This window comes from Anabrus simplex, chromosome X (genome assembly GCF_040414725.1).
Source record: "Anabrus simplex isolate iqAnaSimp1 chromosome X, ASM4041472v1, whole genome shotgun sequence".
Classification (NCBI taxonomy): domain Eukaryota; kingdom Metazoa; phylum Arthropoda; class Insecta; order Orthoptera; family Tettigoniidae; genus Anabrus; species Anabrus simplex.
In genome coordinates, this window is record NC_090279.1 from 18,280,798 (window position 1) to 18,306,728 (window position 25,931).

The 25,931-nt window shown below is 39.4% G+C and overlaps 1 protein-coding gene across 1 annotated transcript in view; it reads left to right on the forward strand.

Annotated features, from left to right (window-relative positions):
* Positions 1 to 14,549: 14,549 nt before the first annotated feature.
* LOC137503234 (zinc finger protein 248-like) overlaps positions 14,550 to 25,931 on the forward strand; it is a 40,513-nt gene continuing 29,131 nt past the window's right edge. The window contains exons 1-2 of the mRNA XM_068230774.1: positions 14,550 to 14,700; positions 14,944 to 15,120. Coding sequence (XP_068086875.1) covers positions 14,550 to 14,700; positions 14,944 to 15,120 — 328 coding nt within the window. The remainder of the gene's footprint in view (positions 14,701 to 14,943; positions 15,121 to 25,931) is intronic.

Consider the following 25,931-nt stretch of genomic DNA (forward strand, 5'->3'; position numbering starts at 1 on the left):
CTACTGTCGCAGACGCGTTATTACACGAGGAAAAGATGATCTCTGGCAAGCAGACTTAGTAGAAATGATTCCATATGCCTCTAGTAATAAGGGGTATAAGTATCTACTTACTGTTATCGATGTGTACTCGAAGTTTGCTTTTGCACAACCCGTGCGTTCTAAAACAGCAGCTCAAGTTAAAGAAGCATTTAAATATATTGTTGAAGAATCGAAACGCTGCCCAAGGCTTCTTCAAACTGATCAAGGTAAAGAGTTTTACAACAAGGATTTTTCTTCTTACCTCAAGTTACTTGGCATTCAACACTACTCTACGTTCAGCAATCTCAAGGCAGGTGTTGTAGAACGCTTTAATCGTACACTCAAAACAATGATGTGGCGAGAATTTACAGCGCAAGGTTCATATCGTTGGATTGATCTGCTACCTAGACTTTTATCTACCTACAACGATACACCTCATCGCACTATCGGAACAAAGCCACGTCTTGTTACAAAGAATACACCTCGTATAAATGCTATTCATCTTGTAATTAAAACAGCTGATCCACGTCGCCATCGCTTTAAAGAAGGTGATTTTGTTCGCATCAGCAAACACAAGTCTATCTTTGCAAAAGGATACACACCTAACTGGAGCACTGAAATTTTTCAAATCAGAAGTGTTAAGCTTACTAATCCAGTTACGTATTTACTTCGCGATCTCAGAGGACAGCCTATTGAAGGAGGATTCTACATCGAAGAACTGCAGAAAACAAAATATCCTGATCACTATTTAGTTGAACGTGTTATTCGACGTCGAGGCAATAAACTGTATGTTAAATGGCTTGGTTTTAATAACAGCTTTAATTCATGGATTAATAAAGAGGATGTACTTTAAATCTTATGTGTGTTTTCTTTTAATCCTCTACGTTTCCTTTCTTCTAAGTCACTAGGACATGCTGTAGGATTAAACAACACCTGTAATATGTTTTGACAATTCATATTTATTTTAGAATATATATATATATATATATATATATATATATATATATATATTTTTATCCTTTGTTTATTTTACGGTCTTTGACACTCAGTTCTCGTTTTATTGCACCAACAACGACAAGTGCTGCTATCTTCTGAGCAGCTAAAGCACTAGGTACTAACACATACACACACAGCATAACTTTACGAAGCAGATTTTAACAGCTACACGACATACTCTATGCAGGCAGCATGTAACTACGTATCAGGCGAACGTGTTCTAGGGCCGCAGGGGGGATGAAGCACGAAGAAAAGAAGATCAATCACTCTATTGATGAGTCCACGCCCAATATGCTTCCTCATCTTTCTCCCAGCACGTTTCTTCACCTTTTCCTTGTTTACTCTCTCCACAGTCATGATAAGTGTTTATAAGCGAAGACAACTCGTTAGTTTTAGGTCCGTGATACAGTTTAATTAGTTGACATGTACGGCACTGTCTCACAGAAGGTCTTCTACCTAAACTCACGTGTTCATGATGTAAACTTCACGTTTGAAGCTCTGACAAAACAGGATCTTGAGTCCACTCACGAGGCACCTTATCCCAAATCTTCTTTACAGCATTCGCAGCTACATTAACCAAAAATGCCTTTGGTAATGCATTTAACTCTTCTTCTGTAAAAGTGTTCAGTTTCTTTTTGCATGCATAAAACTTTACGATCGCCTTTTCAACTGCGTTACACTTAGTATCTGTTAGAAATGACATGATGTCTTTACTCTAGAAATGTTTCTTTTACACTAAGGTTATTTCGACACTGCAGTTAACTTATGTTGTTCACTTCCCGGCATGCACTGCGACACAACTAATCAAAGAGCATGCATACATGTTGTAAAGACTGTTTACTTGTTTCTCTACTATGCTCATTCGGAAGAGTTTTAAATGATGGGCACCCCAATTCATGCATGTCGATAACTTCACACGATGATGGTAGAAAATCACGCAACCATTCTTTCTTTTCACAACCCTTTAAAAGAACAAGATCTGCTCTTGACAAATGTACATTCATCATTAAAGGTAGAAAACGATAAGGTATTCCTTTTTCTTCCCACTTCAAACCTAAATTGTTTTCAATCCACTGAGTCTGCTTTTTATCTTCATCTGTTTGCAAACAGTAAGGGAACGGTGGACTAAATACTAAACTAACAACTTTTGGTGCCCACAACACACTGCAATCTAACACAGCCACCTCTTTAAACACAAATTTGTTTCCGTTTACTTTAAAGCCTTGCACATCAACTATTAATGTTTTCGTCATGTTTGCACTCCACTCTCTATCACTGTTTCTTGAAGACTAAAGCTTTTAGTCAACGAACGGGTTTAAACATGCACAATAACGTCATCACTGCAGCACGTGCTTACTCTAGCTTTCCCGATGCGTGATTAAACTTGTTCGAATTTACCGCCACCACATTTCAACTAAAGAGTGCAGCAGCGAGGTAAGCGATGTAAGATGGTGGTAGCTAAATATGGCAGCACGGTGCTCTGTTGATTAAAGATGGCTGCTTGTCAAAAAGATTTTTTCAAATTATCCGCCACCACATAGAGTGCAGCACTGAGGTTTGCGATGCAAGATGGCGGGTGACAGCTTGTCAAATAGATTTTTTTTCAAAGGTAAGTAGCTAAAGAGGGCAGCACTAAGGTTAGCAATGCAAGATGGTGGATGACAGCTGTGGCGTAAAATTTACCCGCAAGATAGCACCACGATGCTCTTTTCATTAAAGATGGCAGCTTGTTAAATAGAATTTTTCAAATTAACCACCTCAAAGGTAAGTAGCTAAAGAGGGCAGCACTGTTCTCTCTGGATTAAAGATGGCTGCTTGTCGAAAAGAATTTTTCAAATTATCCGCCAGCACAAAGAGGGCAGCACGGTGCTCTCTTGATTAAAGATGGTGGATGACAGCTGAAGAGCGAGTAGAATTTGTTTCCAAACAAGTGCACGTGGAATTTGCCGCCACCACATTTCAACTAAAGAGTGCAGCACTGTTCTCTCTGGATTAAAGATGGCGGATGACAGCTGTCAGAAAAGCGCATAGGTTTGTTTCCAAACAAGAGCTCGTGGAATTTGCCACCACCACATTTCAACTAAAGAGTGCAGCACTGTTCTCTCTGGATTAAAGATGGTGGATGACAGCTGTCAGAAAAGCACATGGGTTTGTTTCCAAACAAGAGCACGTGGAATTTGCCGCCACCACATAGAGGGCAGCACTGTTCTCTCTGGATTAAAGATGGTGGATGACAGCTGAAGAGCGAGTAGAATTTCTTTCCAAACAAGAGCACGTAGAATTTGCCGCCCCACATTTCAAAGGTAAGTAGCTAAAGAGGGCAGCACGGTGCTCTCTGGATTAAAGATGGCGGATGATAGCTGTCAAAAAAAGCGCATAGGTTTGTTTCCAAACAAGAGCACGTGGAATTTGCCGCCACCACATTTCAACTAAAGAGTGCAGCACTGTTCTCTCTGGATTAAAGATGGCGGACGATCGCTGTCAAAAAAGCACATGGGTTTGTTTCCAAACAAGAGCACGTGGAATTTGCCGTCACCACATTTCAAAGGTAAGTAGCTAAAGAGGGCAGCACGGTTCTCTCTGGATTAAAGATGGCGGATGATAGCTGTCAGAAAAGCACATGGGTTTGTTTCCAAACAAGAGCATGTAGAATTTGCCGCCACCACATTTCAAAGGTATCTAGCTAAAGAGTGTAGCACTGAGGTTTGTGATGCAAGATGGCGGATGACAGCTGTCAGAAAATAGCACGTGAATTTGTTTCCAAACAAGAGCACGTGGAATTTCCCGCCGCCACAAAGAGGGGCAGCACTGTGCTCAAAGATGGCTGCTGTCACGTAGAATTGTCTGCCACCACAGGTATCTAGCTAAAGAGGGCAGCACTGAGGTTTGCGATGCAAGATGGCTGCTGTCAAAAAGCATTTTTCAAATTATCCGCCACCTCATTTCAAAGGTAAGTAGCTAAAGAGGGCAGCACTGTGCTCTATAGATTAAAGATGGCGGATGACAGCTGTCAGAAAAGCACGTGGATTTGTTTATCTCGAGCTAGTGAGGTTAAGTTGGTAGCACTAAGGTTTAGGCCTGCCAAGATGGCAGCACTGCCGATGACAGGTGACGAATTTTCCATCTACTACGATAAAGAGGGCAGCACAGTGCTCTGTGGTTTAAAGATGGCGGATGACAGCTGTCAACAAAGCATGTGGCTGTCAAAATGCACGTGGCTTTGTTTACCACACGCTAGTTAGGTTAAGTTGGTACCACTAAGGTTTAGGCCCGTCAAGATGGCAGTACTGAGGTTAGCGATGCGTTGTTGTCTGTCAAAAAGCACGTGGCTGTCAAACAAACACGTGGCTTTGTTTACCTCGCACTAGTTAGGTTAAGTTGGCACTACTGAGGTTTAGGCTCGTCAAGATGGCAGTACTGAGGTTAGCGATGCGTTGTTGTCTGTCAAAAAGCACGTGGCTTTGTTTACCTCACGCTAGTTATGTTAAGTTGGTACCACTGAGGTTTAGGCCCGTCAAGATGGCAGCAGTGAGGTTAGCGATGCGTTGTTGTCGATGACAGCTGTCAAAAAGCACGTGGCTTTGTTTACAAATTCAAATCTCTCGCCACAATTCAAATTTCCCGCCAAAAATTCAAATTTCCCGCCTGAATTCAAATTTCCCGCGGGAGGAGGCGCCCGAACCCGCTTATTATACTACTAAATAGAATAATATTCCTTCTTTTACATAGCAGCAATATCCACTACGGTGCAATTCAACGTCTTGTCATGTCGAATTTTGGCTCAGGCCTTGATTTTCATGCTCCTTCTATCCGTATTGTTATAGTAATACTTGTAAGAATATTCAAGGGCGTGGTAGGTTGCGTTTGGTTTCAAGATTAGGATATTAGGACATTGTAATAAAACGCTACCACCAATGCCATATTCTGTGTTGCCTTCATAATGTCTTTAACAGCAGTGTCTTGAGGAGAAAAGACAGTATCAATGTTAGCGAGAGAGCCGTCGTATACTTGTTATATTTCAGCTTTGCCAGGATTCCATCAGGATTAGTGGCTACCGTGTTAAATACAGGAATTAAGACGTAGACTGATGTAGTACATGGTAGTAAGAATGAACGTCCTTGTATAAACCTACCGTCCTGTATATAGGTTGGCTATGTTTGATTGCACATCAAAGATACATATTTCGGAAAAGCGACACAGTGACATAATAAAATGCTATAGTGATATAACAATGTACAAATACAATATGTATATTTGTGTGACAAAATAACATTCATAAAAGATTAGCCGTGTTTCAACAGATCTTGCTGAATGTCGGCAAACGTTCTCAACTTTATTAATATCTACAGCACAGACATTCTCTCAAACAACCTCAAGAACAAGGTCCTTGATACCAGTTCGTACCGGCAATTACTGGTACAAGTAAACAAAGGTAAAAAAAACTCAAACAAGGACAAAATTAAACAGGAAGCGTGGATACTCACCCAAATCAGGAACAGGACCATAAAACAGAGGTAATTCGGACCGTAACCTAGCGGTTTTTGCGGTGGCAATGTTTGAAGTATGAAGGAAAGAAAAACACTGCTTAATTCCTTTCAAAACAATTAAATCATTTAATTAACAATTCCTTTGCAAAACCATTATCCTTTTTTAAAAAAAAGCATACTTTTTTCTTCCTCTTTAAAACCTACGGTGCACCGTTTATGACAAGATAAAATTAAAAGGTAGAAATTAATTAAATATAATTAAAGATTAAGTCCAAATATTTTCCTCTGAGAAGAGAGACGCCCTCTAAGTTAAAAACTAAAATTAACATTAAAGAATTAAATAATTAATTTGAAAAATTATCTTCTGACAGAAAGCATCTAAAGTAAACAGTTTTTCCAGAACATTAATTACATAAAATTACAAGATTTCTTGCCCTTATCTATTACATGATCCAAAAAATTAAGATTTACAATGAAGTTATTTATCCCAGAAAGATGCAGAGAGATATGCAAGGTTCGATAGAGATCTTCCTGCGGTACGGAGTTTGAAATGGTGCAGTCAGTAAGCCGAGAACTTTCCACAATACCAAATTTCCAAGTTCTCTCCGAAGGAGATAAAACAGAATGTAATTCGTAGGGCGGAGTAACATCCACCAAATTTAACCAAGTTTCAAGGCGAGGCAATCCAGAAACAGGAGAAGGAAGATTAGAATAATCTTGAAAAACATAACTTACTTTTGGTTGTTGCCCTTTAGATAATGCATGGCGTCAGCCCGGGATCTTATACTCACAACTTTCGAAATGAATGAGAATATTACATATGTTGCGGACGTCCACTCCCAGAAGAATCAGATCAACTTTGAGGGCATAATCCCCTCATATCTTATGAATTACCCAGGCATTTTGTGGTATTTCAAAGCTCTAGCCATGAGCCAACGCGAAACACGTCCAAGCTCCATGGTGGACGACAATCAACTTCTCACCCGCCAATAATCTAGGCCAAGCCGAACTCGGCCGGACAGCCGACGAGCCTCAAGCGATATACTCGCTTCAGACCCGGTGCAAGACCGGACCATGAGATAACAAAGATAAGAGCAGAATACAACGTAAATGTACGATGGAGCACAACCCCGCGGGCAGAGAAGATACCAAAACATAGCGACGTAAGTCGCACAGGAAATAAAACTAAACAGAGTAGGGATAAAATTCCCAGGTGATACACTTTCCAACGGCATTTTGCCCAGGCCTAAAACGTAGTAAGGAAAGGCTAAAATCGTGTGCCAACCGGCACAGCCTCCCCCTGGAAAACCCAAGATAAATTTCCTCCATGGGCAGTGATGCAGAAACAAACTAAATTTCAAATAATGAGTCCATATAAGATAATGATCACAGCACCAAAACTATCTTAATACATATCTAGAATACCCACTTTAGATTACTTTTTTAAATTTTAATACCAGTTGATTACAGACCAGAACAGTTCAATGTTCGGAGAACCTCACGATCACAACAGTAGATAAATGATCTTACACAACTGTTACATCCAAACCCATGTTTGCATGCACTGATGATAATCCCTTTTCTTTTAAACCAATTGAAAGGTAAATTGAACCAAATTAATGTTTATCCAGAACCTTGTCATTCATAAATTACCTGAAGTTCTTTCACACTTAGAACCACACTTTCCTGCTCAGCACATGGAACCACGTGGAATCTACGAAAATCCAAAATTAAGCTCTCAATTCAATTGCTGTACCACGTATAATCATTGCCTTTCTTTGCACAATTCCTTAATTTGTAATGTCCATCAAAATTATTGGCAACACATTTTAAATAGCAGTTTCCTGAAATGCTGTTCATAATTTTTAAATACCTTTGACCATACTTTAAAATTAAATTTTCACCACAGATATATTTTTCATCAGGTTTCTAAGCAGTAAGGAATGCAGCCTCTTGTTTCACTACAAATCAAATTGGCAACACCGCGAGATAAAGACGCAAGGCACAAGAAAGAAAACAAGAAGAATAAGATAAATTGGTGAATACATTCAACGGATAAGTAAGATTCAATTAACAGATCAAATTTTACATTCTTAACCTTACATCGACTGAACCTGGGCCAAAACATACCACATAAGAGCATAGGTTGGCTACTGAGTAGTATAAGAGTAAACCGCACAAACATAAGTAACTCTCCAAATTCCACCAAAACAGAGTGAACGACACTTGAATAAGTGCACACGTCCAAGTTTTAGAAAATAGAATTTTCGACACCAGTTTCAAACAGCAGTGCAATAATCCATTACAGATTCACCACACGGTGAGAGTCCGTTACCCGTTAACTTCATCACAATATCAACAACACAACCCCAAGTTAAACAACAGTACCCACTAGAAGACTAAACTTTGTGACACACTAAGTTAAAGCATACATCACATGTACTTACCAAACCACCTCAAAACCAACCACGTAACAGTGTAGATAATATAACCCGCCGTATATCAAGAGATACAATTTGCTAACCAGAACCATCTCACATGCTGACCTTCCGAAGCACACTTAATTTCAAATTATTAGAACCAAAACCAACTCAATACTACCGCTCGGTGAGCAATTAATGCATTTTAAAATTTCCCACGACTATCACAGACATCAAGTAAAATTTGCACCCATTACAGGTTCAACATTCCCAATCACAACACATTACCAGATTGAACAAGAGAACTGAGAGGAAACAGAACTTCAACTCAACAATATCAGACACCTACTGCAAGTTTAGGAAAATTAAAATATCCTAGGGTTAGAGGAAAAGTCATCGAGACAAGATAACGTTGGCAGTACGGAAGGAGACTTCTGATTCAATAAGATGGTGAGGTGCGCAAAATGTTTGTCATCAACAACCGAACAAGCAACAACAATACCAAGCCCAAAATGATATTAGGAATGGATAATAATAAATACATAATGATTGCTTCGATAACACCATAGGAATAACGGAATAGAAAATGGATGAAAGAAATTCAGGAGGGAAAACCAATCCGAAGTCACAAAACCTCAAACTTCATTGAATTCACAACAACATGCTTTCACACAGGACACCTGATTAAGTAAGAAAAGGCGATGAAATCCACCTGAAACCAAGTGACATTCAGGAAATTAGAGCAATGACCTACGCAACCTAATCTACCGGTTGCCTTTTACAAGACCTCGGAGCTAGCCGGGCTAATAATATATGACATCCGCAGATTCATACTGCCGCATTACCGCTAAGCAGGTACCCTTCCATACAACCAGGAAACAAGGTAAAATAAAATATACATGGCAGAAAGATGGCAGGTCGTTAGCAAATGCTCGATGATAATGAAGAATAAAGGAACTCAACACATGGACCCCATAATCTAACAGTTGGGCGACTTCGGTACCGCCTAAAGACCATTAACGAGTCCCATACCAAGTTAATGACTCCACAGAACGGTAAGATGACCAAACAACCTTGTCAAAAGACAAATTAGATCCACTGAAGAGAAAAAATGTCAAAGAGTGACAGGTGAACATTAACTGAGCTTTAACAAGAAGTGCCAATAGAACACAAGATAACGTCGGGTCAACAGGTAACGCAGTGAGACCAAAAGTGAAGAAACCAGGACACACAGAGCCAACAAGTTACATAACACAAGTTAAAATCATTCCATCAGAGCAATAGACCCGCATCGAAGGGTATTTCCAAATCTACGAAGACACAAGGTACAATAATAAGACCAACAACCAGTCCATACCTGACATGTCACAATGAGCCAAAAACACAACACAAAAACCGTAAAACAACCATGACTAGCTCCAACATGCATGCGCCAGCCCCAATAGGGAAAAAGGGACACTTACAACCCTCAACGACATGCTGCGAAACTATCATGCCCACTCCGAAATATAAATCCCAAACAACAAATACATGGTACCAATATCATCACCCAACACCGGTCTGCACCCAATCCTATTAGGTTAAGAGCCTTTTCCATCCTCAGGCTACAGACCACACTTGCTCAACGGCAAAAGCCAATACAATAGAAATGGTAGGGAGGCCGATGGAATCTACAACTCAAATGGAATGCAGTTAAATAAAAATAGGTTAGGAATTTTTAGAACATATGAATTCTATGAAGACAATGACCACGACAGAGTACCACAAACCGTACAAGAAACTACTAGCCACCTAAGAATATCCACACATGAACCAGACCTAACCGCAAGGAGGTTAACAGGACAACTTTTTCAGAAATCATAAGTTAACTTAACTAAAGCAAGACCAAAATGTATGAGCCAGAAACTTGAGGAAGGCCACACACTAAGCGACTACACTACAACAAGGGAACACGTTAAATTAATAGGAGGGCACGGGATCCGTTAGAAATAGAAGACTACCAGCAACCAATAACCAGCACGGATGAACTAGTAAAGACCTGAATAGGTCCAGACACAGGGTCAACAAGACATCCACACATGGTTACCGCCAGACAGAATTCAACCATAACGAATGCCTACCCAGTGATCCCACACAAACAGAATCCTTGGTGAAATAACACGAGTGACCGCCGACCAACTCACCAGCCCACACCAACAACGAGACAGGGTAAGAATAGTACATATTCACGCCATAGGCGAACACCAGTCCCACAATCAGCATAGGCCAGCAATCGCCCAGCAGGCACACGAACACAACACCAATGACAGCCCCAGATTACCAGAATAAATCATACAGGAGATATAATTTCAAAATCAAGTTAAGATGACACTACTAGAAAGCACGACCGAACTCCAAGTAGCCCAGAAAGGAAAACAAGCAACTCAGAAATAATTATAACTCAAAAATTACTAATACATGGCAGCTCATATCAAATAGAAGGTTAGTTAAACAATTTTCAACAGTAGATTTCAATAAATTTTCAAAAGAAGCAAGGTGAGCATAAGAACGATATAAGTTAGGCCTAACGTAGGTACCACCTGTACATATTCACATGAAATACAGGCAAAATGCTCACAGGTTAACCTCATACCACCATAACTGATGCTTTCCCCATAACTCCACAATATTAGGGATGATGTGAATTACTCAAACCTCTGCCCAGCAGTTCACCAACCAAAACCACCTGCGAGACAGGGTAAAAATGAAATACTTCATTTATGCAAATTTGCAAACACCTACCCCACAGCCAGCACAGATCAGCAAACACAGAACAAAGTTAGAGTCATCACATCCACAACCCATAGATGGCAAAAATAAATGCTACACAGGTTAATATAAGCATAATAGGTTTGCTCAGCTATCGCACCAGTAAATAACGTGACCAGCCAAAGAGTCACCGCAGGGAAAAATATTAAATAATAATAGGAGAAGAAGTTACAAGGCCAAGATAACTGGTATACTATAGAGCATATTAAATTCAAAACCAGCTTGAATAGTTCACCACAGTTAGGTTACACTAAACTTAGGAAAAACACACCAAGCATGAAAGCCAAAACAAACCAGCCTAAGGCCAGTATTTCTGATAAATATTCACTAACGACACGGAAAACACGATCACCAGGGAAATCACACTACACCGGAAACAATTAAAATACGTGACCACAGGTAATACGATGCTAGGAGAAGATAATTTCCGATATATGATGGTACAATACCAGTAGCACAAATGAATAACACACGATGCTTAGGCCTAAATTTAGGTTGAGTAAAATCTCGGTTCACACGCCAGTACTAGCACATCAGAACACGCTTAGAAACAGTAGTTTCTCATATTAAATGTTGGTACACACCTTGACAAATACACAGGCCAGGAAACAATAATAATAATCACCATATTAAATCTGGGAATCAAAACACAAGACCAGGACCAATAATTCAATGAAGCGTTCCCAGATCACGAACTATCACATGTAAACACACATCAAACACAGGAAAACAACTGCACTTTACGCGGTGAACAAAATCACACGAGCTCACCGAGTAGTAATTAAAATTTAATGCACACCGATCTAGAAAAGGTACACACACGTACGTAGAATGAATGTTAAAACAGCTACGCCATATGTAACACAGAGAACACACGATTAACAGTAGTATGCTTATGGCCCAAGGCTAGTCGATTTGTATCCCAAACGGACACCCACTACCATTTCAAAAGGTACCATTACGCACCACAATGCCAAATATCAAAAATTATCTGTACTCACCAATGTATGTTGAAAGATGAAAGCAAAGACACACTACACCTGAGAGGCAGGAAACAAGGAAGCAGGTTACAGCGAACAAAACAGCTGGTCGCAGGATCACCAACTGTACACTCATGACACCAAACGGACACCACAACTCGCACGAACAGGAAAGACACGAAACACCGTGAAGAGATTACATGAAACAAGAATATTAAGAATAAAGAAGACGAATGCATTTCTTTTACAATAATACCCTACATTATTCTCTTTTGACCAACAGGTCCTTCCTTCAATACTTCATCCACTTACCACCGTGCTACGGAAAGGATATTAAAAATACACTACCGGTACCAAAATTGCAAAAACCGCGCGAGGCTACCACTTACTGATACCAGTTCGTACCGGCAATTACTGGTACAAGTAAACAAAGGTAAAAAAACTCAAACAAGGACAAAATTAAACAGGAAGCGTGGATACTCACCCAAATGAGGAACAGGACCATAAAACAGAGGCAATTCGGACCGTAACCTAGCGGTTTTTGCGGTGGCAATGTTTGAAGTATGAAGGAAAGAAAAACACTGCTTAATTCCTTTCAAAACAATTAAATCATTTAATTAACAATTCCTTTGCAAAACCATTATCCTTTTTTTAAAAAAAAGCATACCTTTTTCTTCCTCTTTAAAACCTACGGTGCACCGTTTATGACAAGATAAAATTAAAAGGTAGAAATTAATTAAATATAATTAAAGATTAAGTCCAAATATTTTCCTCTGAGAAGGGAGACGCCCTCTAAGTTAAAAACTAAAATTAACATTAAAGAATTAAATAATTAATTTGAAAAATTATCTTCTGACAGAAAGCATCTAAAGTAAACAGTTTTTCCAGAACATTAATTACATAAAATTACAAGATTTCTAACCCTTATCTATTACATGATCCAAAAAATTAAGATTTACAATGAAGTTATTTATCCCAGAAAGATGCAGAGAGATATGCAAGGTTCGATAGAGATCTTCCTGCGGTACGGAGTTTGAAATGGTGCAGTCAGTAAGCCGAGAACTTTCCACAATACCAAATTTCCAAGTTCTCTCCGAAGGAGATAAAACAGAATGTAATTCGTAGGGCGGAGTAACATCCACCAAATTTAACCAAGTTTCAAGGCGAGGCAATCCAGAAACAGGAGAAGGAAGATTAGAATAATTTTGAAAAAATAACTTACTTTTGGTTGTTGCACTTTAGATAATGCATGGCGTCAGCCCGGGATCTTATACTCACAACTTTCGAAATGAATGAGAATATTACATATGTTGCGGACGTCCACTCCCAGAAGAATCAGATCAACTTTGAGGGCATAATCCCCTCATATCTTATGAATTACCCAGGCATTTTGTGGTATTTCAAAGCTCTAGCCATGAGCCAACGCAAAACACGTCCAAGCTCCATGATGGACGACAATCAACTTCTCACCCACCAATAATCTAGGCCAAGCCGAACTCGGCCGGACAGCCGACGAGCCTCGAGCGATATACTCGCTTCAGACCCGGTGCAAGACCGGACCATGAGATAACAAAGATAAGAGCAGAATACAACGTAAATGAACGATGGAGCACAACCCCGCGGGCAGAGATATACCAAAACATAGCGACGTAAGTCGCACAGGAAATAAAACTAAACAGAGTAGGGATAAAATTCCCAGGTGATACACTTTCCAACGGCATTTTGCCCAGGCCTAAAACGTAGTAAGGAAAGGCTAAAATCGTGTGCCAACCGGCACATCCTTTACAAAAATTATTACTTCCCTGCAACAAAGCGTAGAGTGCTTCAACAAGATCAAAACTCCAAAGCATATGCCGTTCTTTATGTAGGAGAACAGACCTCGGATTTCGATAGAATAATATGTGCTGGATTAAAGAGCTTGTATGAGTATTTACCCTTTTAGGCTGGACCACTTCTCATCCTTTCTTCAAATGAGGTTGTCTATTAACTCGTACATTTCTAAACCGTGACAAGTTCCTTGCGCCTGATACCGTGATTAAGAAAAGACGCAACATATTCTCGTAACAAGTGAGAGCTTTTGAAATTTAACCTCAGATGATGTTTAATCTCAGGAATGTAATGTTTATGAGTAACGAGCTCTCTGCACTGGATATCAGTGATTGGAATGTCCAGTAGCAAATCCCCTGTGTGAGAGTTGTAGTGGATTTGGCTGTTGAACTAATTGTCACATGGTTTTAATTTGTCACTGTAGATCGAGACCAGAGGTGAGCTATAGAGATCATCAACCTCCGGACGGCGGATCATCTAGTTTTAGGTGTAGTGTGTGCAGTGAAGTCCTGGCTAGGAAGTTGGACCTCTTGCAACATCTGATGAGACACAAGGAAGATCGACCCATCAAGTGCGATCACTGCGGAAAGGTGTTATGTAGCCGATGCAGCTTGTCGAAACATCTCAGGATCCACCCGCTCCAAGTGTGCGGATTTTCTGATAATTGCTTTACAAAGAGGAAAATGCTGACTGGTGACACGCGATTGCATACAGGTGCGATTACAAACGAATGCTCAGTATCTCATAAAAATTTCAGGAAAAGGCCGGACGTTATGCCGTCTCACGCCCGATACTGCTGCAACGTCTGTGGAAAATCCTTCAGCTGGGAAAAACTAGCAGGTCACATGGATATTCACACAGGCAACAAGCGTCACTTTTGCACTGTATGTTGCAAATCATTTGTCAAGAAAAGTAGTTTATCTTATCACAATCTGACTCAAACAGGAGAGAAGCCAAAGAGTTCCAATGTCTGTAGCGAGTCATTCATACACAAAGGCAGTCTAACCGGTCATATGCGTACCCATGCAGGCGAGAACACATACAACTGCAATGTCTGTGGCAAATCATTCACAAAGAAAGTCAATCAGACCGTACATATGCGGACCCATACAGGCGAGAAACCATACAGCTGCAAAGTCTGTGGCAAATCATTCGGAACGAAAGGCAGTCTGACCGATCATATGCGGACCCATACAAAAGAGAAGCCATACAGTTGCAATTACTGTGGCAAATCATTCATACAGAGAGGTAAACTAACCGAACATACGCGGACCCATACACGCGAGAAGCCATACAGCTGCAATGTCTGTGACAAATCATTCGCAACGAAATGCGGTCTGACCGATCATATCCGTATCCATATGGGCGTGAAGCCATTCAGGTGCAATGTCTGTGACAATTCATTCGCAACGAAACGCATTCTGACCGATCATATGCGGACTCATACAGGCGATAAGCCATACAGCTGCAATGTCTGTGGCAAATCATTCATACAGAAAGGCATTCTAACCAATCATATGCGGACCCATACAGGCGAGAAGCCATACAGCTGCAATGTCTGTGGCAAATCATTCATAAAGAGAGGTAACCTAACCAAACATACGCGGACCCATACAGGTGAGAAACCTTACAGCTGCAATGTCTGTGGCAAATCATTCACTAAGAAAGGCAGTCTGCCCGATCATATGCTGACCCATACAGGCAGGAAGTCTAACAGTTGCAATGTCTGTGGCAAATCATTCGTAAAGAGAGGCAATCTTATCGGACATATGCGGAGACATACAGGCGAGTCATACAGCGAGGCAAACTAACCGATCATATGCGGACCCATACAGGCGTGAAGCATTACAGTTGCAATATCTGTGGCAAATCATTCACAAAGAAAGGCAGTCCGACCTAACTGTTCATATGCGGACACACACAGAAGAGAAGCCATACTGTTACAAAGTTTATTCCACTGAAGCACAACTTGTAGGATTCCAGCAAGATATAGCAGATATCCTGGATTCAGGAGGTCAATTGGACTGTATCGCGACTGACCTCTCTAAGGCATTTAATAGGGTAGATCATGGGAGACTACTGGCAAAAATGATTGCAATTGGACTAGATAAAAGAGTGACTGAATGGGTGGCTCTGTTTTTAGAAAATAGAACTCAGAGAATTATAGTAAGTGAAGCTTTATTTGGCCCTGTAAAAATTAAGAGGGGAATTCCTCATGGCAGTATTATTGGACCTTTATGTTTTCTTATATATATCAATGATATGTGTAAAGAAGTGGAATCAGAGAAAAGGCTTTTCGCAGATGATGTTATTCTGTACAGAGTAATAAATAAGTTACAAGATTGTGAGCATTCAAAGTGATCTCTATAATGTTGTCGGGTTGTTGCATTTTCAGATTAAAGCTCGCAAATGGGCTGTTTTCATTCAGTAATGGCTACTATACCCCACCCATATCCAATCCCTCCTTCAACGATAACGTCCCTTCCTCCCCAACATCAATAACCGAACCACCGCCGTCTCAATCTATATATGTAGGATTGAGACGGCAGTGAACCGTACTGCCGAACCTCACCCCCACCACTACCACGTGAAAGGGTTTGACAGCGGCATAGGTCCTACCCTTCCGAGGGCCCGGCTCAGACTGAATACTTTAGCCCTCCACTCGCGTGGGCGCGCTGTTGTACATCACGTCACTCACCCTAAGCCCACGTGACGAATACGGCAGCTCCTATTGGTAGAAACATCTCCCGATTGCTATTGGTCGATTTGAGTTTGACAACTTGGACCACGTAGGACGACCACGTTTTTGACGTTTGTGTCATTTTGCTTTACTTTGATTTGTATGCGTATATCTGTTATCTTCGTTTGCGTGTTTGAAGAAAAAGTACAAGATGTTTGAGGTAAGCATCCTTACTGTTCTTGTTTTACTGATCTCCTGAGGTCAGAACATGAAAACATACCACACCAAGGCAATTGAATTTCGGATAATTTGAAACATAAATGCGGCCAGTATCCAGTATTCGGAAGATAGGTTTGAACCCCACTATCGGCAGCCCGGAAAATGGTTTTCTGTGGTTTCCCATTTTCACGCCAGGCAAATGCTGGGGCTGTACCTTAATTAAGGCCACGGCTTCTTCCTTCCCATTCCTAGGCCTTTCCTGTCCCATCATCGTCATAAGACCTATCTGTGTCGGTGCAACGTAAAGCAACTAGCCTCATCATAGTTGTCCCCCTGTGGGTAGGGGCAGTAGAATAACAGCCACAGCATCCTCTGCCTGCTGTAAGAGACGACTAAAAGGGGTCCCATGTGGGCTCTGTACTTGGGAGCTTGGGTAGGCGACCACGGAGCCTTTAATTGAATTTTGGCCCTGCTTCCGCTTACTTGTGCCAGGCTCCCCACTTTCATCTATCCTATCTGATCTACCTCGATCACGACCTGTTCTTTTCTGCCCCCGATTGTATTATGTATGGAGGCCTAGGGAGTCTTAGTTTCCTCAAAGGGCATGGTCCTTCTTAGCTGATACCATCATTTTTCCTAGTGTCAGCCCCCTTCCATTTCTTCTCTCCGATTACTAATATATATAGGGGATGGTTGCCTAGTTGTACTTTCTCTTAAAACAATGAACTAGATTTTAGGCCCTTTTATTCAACAGGCATCATCATCTTAAGCAAGGAGATTTGTGGTGAGGGCAAGATATTTGGTGGCCATGACATATACTAGGAACTGTCCCATCATTTGCTTTGCTGCAGGCGAAAGGAAAAACCAATCTCAGGACAGCCGGTGGTAGGGGAACAGCCTGTTTCTGTGTCCCAAATGCAGAGGTGTAGAAACACGGTGGAACCATAGCCACCCCTCCTCTGCTTGGTTGGCCAGTTGGAGTGCATGCTGTCAGACCACAGATCAGCCTACTCTGCAACCACCAACATAGATTTCTGCCTTCGATATACAGTAGGTACAAATGGCACTGTCTGAAGTGAGTTTCCACTGTCTTCAACTTCCATTTCGTCTAGGTCACAGCAAAGTCCCTTGCACACCGTAATGTTGTGGAAGTAGCAGCATATTGTTCAAAATACTGTACTAAATTAGCAAGCAATTCCTTGGACATAGCTCTTAATAGGTGGAGCTATGTTGTGACTTGGCATGGGAATGTTTTGTGCTGGATCAGCTGCCATATTATTGTATGTAGATCCTGATGCTACATATTTCTGTAAATTTATTAGAACTCCTATCCTGCGGATGGACTGAAAGGAAGCATTATTTGTACCTCCTGCATGTTGTAAGAGCGAGCAATCACAGAATCTGTAAGCTCTCTCTTGTCTTTTAAACCCTCAAATATATTCACGATTCCATCCTTTTCCATGTAGCAGAAAATTTTTCTTATATCCTACTGTCACATAAAATAGAACATTTTTATTGTAAATAGTGTAGATCAATGAATACAAGGGATGCATACAATTTTGTAGCTTGACATTGTTTATCATCTAAATGCAGATGACTGATTGAATGATATGTTGTGTTTTGGTGCAGTATGTAGGAACAGAGTATGTGCTATCATGTCTTGGTTTCTTCAAACACCACTCTGCCAGAGATTTGCCGTCCTCTGGTAGATGCAAAAGAAGTACAAATCTCAATATTATCCAGTGTGTGGCCCAAGGTGCCTCTTTTGACAGACTGAAAGATGTATCATATAGTAAGTTCCTTGGGAAAATACAAATGGTGTTGCTGAAAACTTTTGCAATGTCAGTGCAACCTTAAACTGCAATAAGAGAGAAAAGTATTATGTTGTACCTTGTCAGTTCCAGTCTTTCTTTCATAAATGAATGATCTTGTATTTGTGTTGTATTGAATAGTTTTCTGGCTGATGAATATTAATTGATGATTAACACTGCTGAATATAATTTCTACACAATTTTATACCTGTAACACTGTGGATAGTAGGTAGAATATAGCTCCATAAATCAAAAGATCATGTTTCATTACAATTTACCTTTGTATCCTACAAACTCCCTCCTTAGCATATGAGTTTCCTTTCATCATTTTGGTTCCTGTATATGGTTTTCTTTCTTACATTGTATTTATATTTTATTTCCTGCATAAGTGGCATATCTTGATACAATTGACTGTTACAGTTGGCTTAAGTAGTGTTACAGAGGACTGATGTACGAGGGGATGTTAGTGTCTATTTCTGTCATAGGTCGTAACCTGAGATAAGGATTGCCAATCCCACTCACGTTCAGGTCACTTCCTTCCTCCCTTTGTGAGTTAGCTTCCTTCTTCCTCAGCAGAAACAAACAAAAGCAGCACAGGCAAGGCCAGTCACTCCGATCCTTCAAGACTTTGTGAATTAATAAAAATAAAATATAGCTCCATAATTGAAATAATTATAATAAGCAGCACAAGGTGGTAAGCTTCTTTTCTCCAACAAAAAATTTATTAATAATAATAATAAAGCACAGCCCAACCTCCAGGTGTATTGTTGTTCAGAATGCAGTATTTCAGGAAAAGGTAACAGAAAGAAGGAAAGAAAGAAAAGGAAATGAATGAAAAATAGAAGAAAAAGAAAAAAAGAAAAAATATATTTAATATAATATTTAAAAGTGGAGGGGGGGACGAGAACCTGGGGACCCTCCGCGCGCTAAACGATTTAAATCACCCGCCCGGTAATTTTAGTTCAGCCCTGTTTACACTAGAGGCGCAGGTGTGCAATTCCTGGCGATCTTTGCGCAGCCGTTGCGCTCAGAAGTGAAAAATAACGTTGAGAGTCATCTCTTACTCATTCTCTTTGACCAGGTGTAAAGCCCACTAGAGCAGGACTGTATTGATAGTTGATAGTTACAAATATAACGGGACATTGCACCCAGTGCTGTTTTCAAGAAGTGTCGTGTACTCTGGTGTTCTCACTGGTAATTCATCCTTTCCTAAATTCAGCCCGTGCTACTGACTGATACAAATCAAATCCGTTCTTTAAGTGTTTGTTTTAAGTGATTACACTGAATTAAAATACAGGTTTTGTCTCTAGGTGTGAGGTATGTGTTACATAAGACGCGTTATACCCATTTGTACAGCCTATTCCGTTAATTTATTGTGCTACAGATTTTCTTCATTGAGAAATTGTGATTTCTATCATTTACACTGTGTCCACAATCTCTATTGTCGGTAAGGTTCAAGTTCCATAATTTACTTTTGCGAAAATTATAGATCTCAATTGGGAAGAGTAAGAAGTTAATACTAATCTTTCTCAGTTTCAGCATTCTACATATTTTTAACATTTAATATTTTTAATTTTCTTAAATTTTATTTCTACTTAAGCATTAAAACTGTATGCACATACAACTGGCATTCTTTTTGGAAATTCCTGGCCTTTGTGTCACAAGTGCCGGCAAATCTGTTCCTCGTGTGTTGTAGCATTATAACGTAACTTACCTTACCTATCAAAATTTTTTGTTGTGAAGAATTTTTCTGAAGGGCTACGCAGGTGAAGAATTGCGGATATTACTTTCAGAAAGAAATTACAATATGTAGTGCATAATTTTAATTATTGTGTTGCTGTGTTATTTACCTATGTTTGCAATTTAATAGTGACGCTGTGAATGTTGAGTTGTTCTTTACAATGTAGGCTGCGACATATGGTAATAGGGTTCGAAATTTTGAGAAGTTTCCGTTTAGGATATCATATGTAGAATTCTTGTTATGGTTATCAGTGTTGTTATGGAGATTGTTCTGCATAGTATCAGTCATAGAAAACTTGAGGTCCAATAGGTATGATCACAATATTAACAGTCATGTAAAATTTTGAGTCTTTTTGGTATGTTCATAATATTGACGGTCATGTAAAATTTCAAGCATAATGCTTAGTCTGTTGACAGATAACCTAAGTAGCAATGACTGCAATAAGGTAATATATTTCTCTGGGCTTTTTTTCAGTGTAAAATCATTGGAAGTAATCAAGAACCCCAGTAGGCCTACCTTCTAACTATTTCAGTTGCAGTGTGAAATGGACCTGCAAGTAAAAATCAAAGAGGAACCAGCCTGGCTTGAAAGAACAACAAATGCATCACTTGTGAGTCTCATGGCAAATAACTTTATAGAGATCAGAATTTAACCCTAAGTAGCTGAATAAGTTTGGCAGGGGCATAATTTACTATGTGCTTCCCCAATATTAACCCCAGCAGTCGCCATTTGCTACATGGGCATCTAGGAAAAGTATGTCTCTCTTTTGTTTCTTTGTCTGGGAGTATGTGATAATGTGCTACGCAAGGCAGCCAACTCTTAGGAAGTAGAAACAACAGTATTTATATACATCTATAGGTCCAACTAGTGACAGAAACTTTGTTCATGGGGCAAGGGAAAGGGTTCTGGTGGCAAATGCCCCCAGATTATGGTCGCCAAGTGGACATTTTGCCTCTAGCATTTACTAGGGAGATGGCAGTGCATGCTATCTTTGATAGTGGCGAAAAGCTGAATTAAAGTTGTGGACTTGATAGTGAAGGAACGTTGGTTAGGTCCAGCTACCAATGAAGTTGTGACAGGCAGCGTTTCAAGATCGAGGCATCAGGACAATTAATGAGCTAAGTACCCATCAAATGACTGTTTATTGTTTATTGATTACCTCTGGCGTTTATTGAAATGGATTTCTGCAGGCTGTATTGTTATGTTTTTATTTTCCATGGTTTGGTAATGGTATCGTTGTGGGATTGACATCATCTCCTATCATACATTATCCAATTTTAGTGCTAGTAGCTGCTGAACTGAAGGACAATTGTGGGTGCTGGATTTAATTCGGTTACGGCCAGTAGGTCTTTGAATCTCATAGTGAACATATTTTTCCTCCAAAAGAAGTTCCATGTAAGATTTGCATCATTTAAACTTCTTTACAATGTTACTAATGTTGGGTGATCTCATAGTAAAACTCTGCCTTGGCAGAGAAGCTGTGAAATAAATTTGGAGGAGAAGCGACTTATTGTCATCATCTTTCCTTGCTCTGTCTGTTGCTACTGTAAACACAGTAAATTGTAATCTTCTGAATGTGTGGCTTACAGTTCAGTCTCTCTTCATCTGATAGCTTATATGGTGACGTGATAACATTCTACTTTCATGTTGGCGAGTGTAATTTGGGTCCATTCTAGAGGTATTTGATGAAGCTGAATATCCCAGCACAAGTCTGTAGTTATACTGGCATAAAACTGAATTCCTGCACATCATTCTTGCACCTCAGAGTCTTTGAAAACCTTGAGAGTTGGAAGAGGGATATTCAATGAATAATTGTGACTCGACAGCAAAAATCTACTCCCAACACTGTGAACTGCTAATTTATAGATGTGATATTGTCCAGGAGTTGCTTAAAGGTGAAATTCTGCAGCTTATGCACACTGTTCTCTGAATAAATGTTTGCTGGTTGAGTTCTAAATTACAGACACTACAGAAGAGAACAGTGTCTGAACATATCTGAGATGCGAGTGCACTGCTATTCAAGATCTATACTCTTGACACTTCTTGTTATGTTCTATTCTTGGGTATATAGAAAGAAACAATAGCTGTCATCAACAACCACGGAATTCAAGAACTACAATGGGACCCTACAAATAAATTTCAAAACAAAATAAAACAAGCTATCCAGCAAACAGACTTCATTTTCACAGAACAAGGAAAAGAAAGCCTCACCATCAAAAAATCCCAAACTCCCCACAGTAAGAACCATCCCCAAAATACACAAAAGCTCATGTCCCATTAGACCAGTAGTAAATTATGATGTGCCAAATTACAATTTATGCTAACAACTAAAAAAATCCTAAAAGAGAAAGTCTCACATAAAGAAGACAGATAAATTAAAACCAGCCTAGAACTAATCAACCCCTTCCCGCCCGAAAGCGCCCGACTGTTCACTTTGCCTTACGGTTCTTATTGCCCGAAAACACCCAGCTGCATTATCTGCATACGTGTGCAATCTATGCAATAGTTTTGTATTTTTGGTGGTGAATTGTTTATTAGGCATTGATGAACATGCAGTACAATATACTAGCCTTAGGAAATAAAAGAAGAGTGAGAATTTGTCTTGAAGTTGTCTAGACAACGGTCTTGAACTTCCGCGAGTGCTGGTCAGCTGTTTCGTTCGTAAACATGACGGGATTGAATACTGCGGATATTGAGACTGAGCTGAATAACGGCATAAGAAATGACACAGAATTGTTGAGCAGGGGTGGAGGTAAATTTTTAGTGAGTAAATAACATATCAACAAAGATAATTTTACTGATAACTGTGGTATAAGTGAAAACGGATATCTAGAAATCGGACCTGATGATGATGATGCGGCTGCAATTCAGATAACACAAATATTTTGTTTCATTATTCAATGATTATACGGATGATGTTGAACCTATCAATAATTTCAAAAGAGTATTATGAGAAATAGGTTATACTTTTACATATGTTAGGCGGAGACAATCTATTCATTGACATTACCGATTGCATATATATTAATGCAGCAATCAAACAGGCGCATTTCATTAAAATAGAAACAGAATGGGAAGACACTTGCTAGAGGAAATGAAAGTTGATATACAAGGTCACCATTACACTCCAGAATCTCATCTTTATTGGCTTAGGGGGATTTAGACAACATGAGAATGTGACAAATACAACCTACCTCAGTGTTGAGTATCTCCAGCACGGGTGGGGGTTTGAACCGACAAACTTATGACTCAATGAATAGAGAAATGGATATGATGGTATGTTAAATGTTGTAAATGATGGCATATTTTCTAATATTATTGAAAATGTAAATACAATGTGATCAATATTTTTTATAATATTTAACCTTTTCTGAAACGGTGTGCTCTGTTTGAATGTTTCCTAATTAATAGGTTGAAACCTGGGGATAAGCGGAGAAAAAATGTGGGTGGTAAAGGGTTAAAGATACCCTTTGACATCACTAACATGTACACCAACGTAACAATAGATGAATCCATTAAAATTATCGAAAATCTTCATAAAGAAAATACTTCACTGCAGGAAACCAAAGAAATAATTAGCCTTATTAGAACAATGCTACACCAAAATAGCTTTGCATTCACTGACAAGATGTATTGTCACAAAGAAGGGTTAGCCATGGGCTCACCATTATAAGGTATAATAGCAAACATTATTTTGAATAACTTTGAAAATATCTTCTGAACGTATCAGCATTCAAAAGGAATATTATACTGGAGCAGGTATGTAGGTGACATCATGTGCATATGATCATGACTTCACTAATGCACACCAGTTATTAAACACACTAAATTATTTACAAACTTCCACCAGCTTCACAATGGAGCAAGAATCTAATAAGAAAATAACACCACAATCAGCAGGAATAATGGCAACCTGTCTTACAAAGTGTACAGAAAGCCCACTCAGGTGTTGCATGCTATTGACGAGTCTAACCATGCATACACACTAAAAATAGCTGGATTGAATACAATGATACACAGAGCTGTTTCCATACCAATGAGCACAATGGATTTCAATGAAGAGGCACAAATATTTAAACAAATCATGAAAGAAGACAACCACCCTCCAGGCACAGTAGATAAAATATTAAACAAACAAAAGCAAAGTCCCTGGAAAACCACCACACTTGGTTCTCAACTACATTAACAATAACACATAAAAAGTAGGTTATATCTTTAGGAAACAGGGTTTGATCTGTCTAAACAAAATGTATGTTAAGAGTATAGTATTAATATTTCTCTCAGTATGGCAAGAGATTTAGGACAGTTTTAATACTTGGATGTGATTCAAACAACCTCAATGATTTGATAGACGTAATTGGATACATAAAATCAATTAATATAATTTAGTGTTTATGTCTTTGGCAGATTCCTTCCAAAATTTTGTGCAAGATGGTCCCAATTCCATCTGTGGTAGGATATCTTCTGATATGGCTAGAAAATGCTTCTCACTTTATATTTGGTTTTCAGTCTCATGCTTTCTCTGGCATTAGGTTTGAACAAGGATGATAACACCATTCTCAGTGCAGCCTTTGGTTTTGAAATCCTCTGCTGGTAGGAATCTCTCTTAAACAGTAGTAAAATTTTGAAAGTAACTGTAATACTTGGAAGTAGTAAATTATCATGCTCATTTGTTGGTGACAGTATTTGTAAATGTGTGTTACATGCATAACTTATGTATCTTATTTTCCACAGGAAAATATTGAAAATGTATCAGAAATGATACCACTGAAAAAAGAAGCCAAATCAGAGTTAACAGAGCCAGGGCCAATGCAGGAAAACTCAATTGAGGTAATGTACATAATTTGATAAGCCATTGTTAGGTACTGAAAATAGAAAATTGCTGAACAGATATCAATGGTTGACCCATCATTTCAATACATATGATTGATACACTTTTTTATGAGATTGACTGTTTACATACCTAATTTTCACGTTTCCTTCATATTCTTTAAGATCTTGCGTTATGTATCACGCAGCAGTCATTTACCACTGCTTTCTTCCTGGCATTTGACATGCGCACACTGTTGCAGTTACGGGACTGCAGTCAGCCGATTACCTGCATCAAACATGGATGGCATAATCGGTTTTAGATTGTACACTCTTCATGGATGTTTTTGGCGTTTCTAGTGCCATGTGTCATTGCTTTTCCTCTACCTCCCCTCTTCATGTTGTCTTTACCTGTTACCTTGATGCACTCTTTGGCTGTTGGACAGAGGGCAAAATCTTAGTCTTATGCTGGTGTAAATTTTCACACTGGTATGGGACTTATTCTTGACCATAAGGTATTGTAAACTGCGCTTGATTCTCGAGTGAGCCGATGACCGTAGATGTTAGACCCCTTTAAACAACAAGCATCGTCATCATCATCATCATCATCATCATCATCAAGACTCTTGAGTGGTAATAATTGATTATTTATTTATTTATTTATTTATTGTGAACATAACAGGTCATTAGTCCCATATCCATAAAGGTGCAGCTGCATGTGTAATTCCTTTATTTGGAATGCTTTTGGAATTTATGTGAAAATGAACTTTCTGTGTGTCAATTCTCTCAAAAATCCTGGAATTAAAAATTTGTTTACATTCCTGAACTGCATAATAGTCTTATCTTGAACTTGCTTTGCTCATATTTTCTAGTCATTTCAATTCTTACTGTATGCCCAGATTTTGTAATTGAAAATGCTGATCTTTTATTCAGTCACCTGTTCTTATATTTTTTCTATAGAGACACTAAGTCAGCGGGTTTCTCTTTGGACGGCACATGGCAATATATCTGAAGTAGCCAGTTCTTGTTCATGCACTAGTGTCCTTGTATTTTCCTGACTGCTTGTGCATTATTTATATCTTACCCCTGTGTACAATCCATAGTATAACCTTTCTTGGCCAGCATGTGCATATGT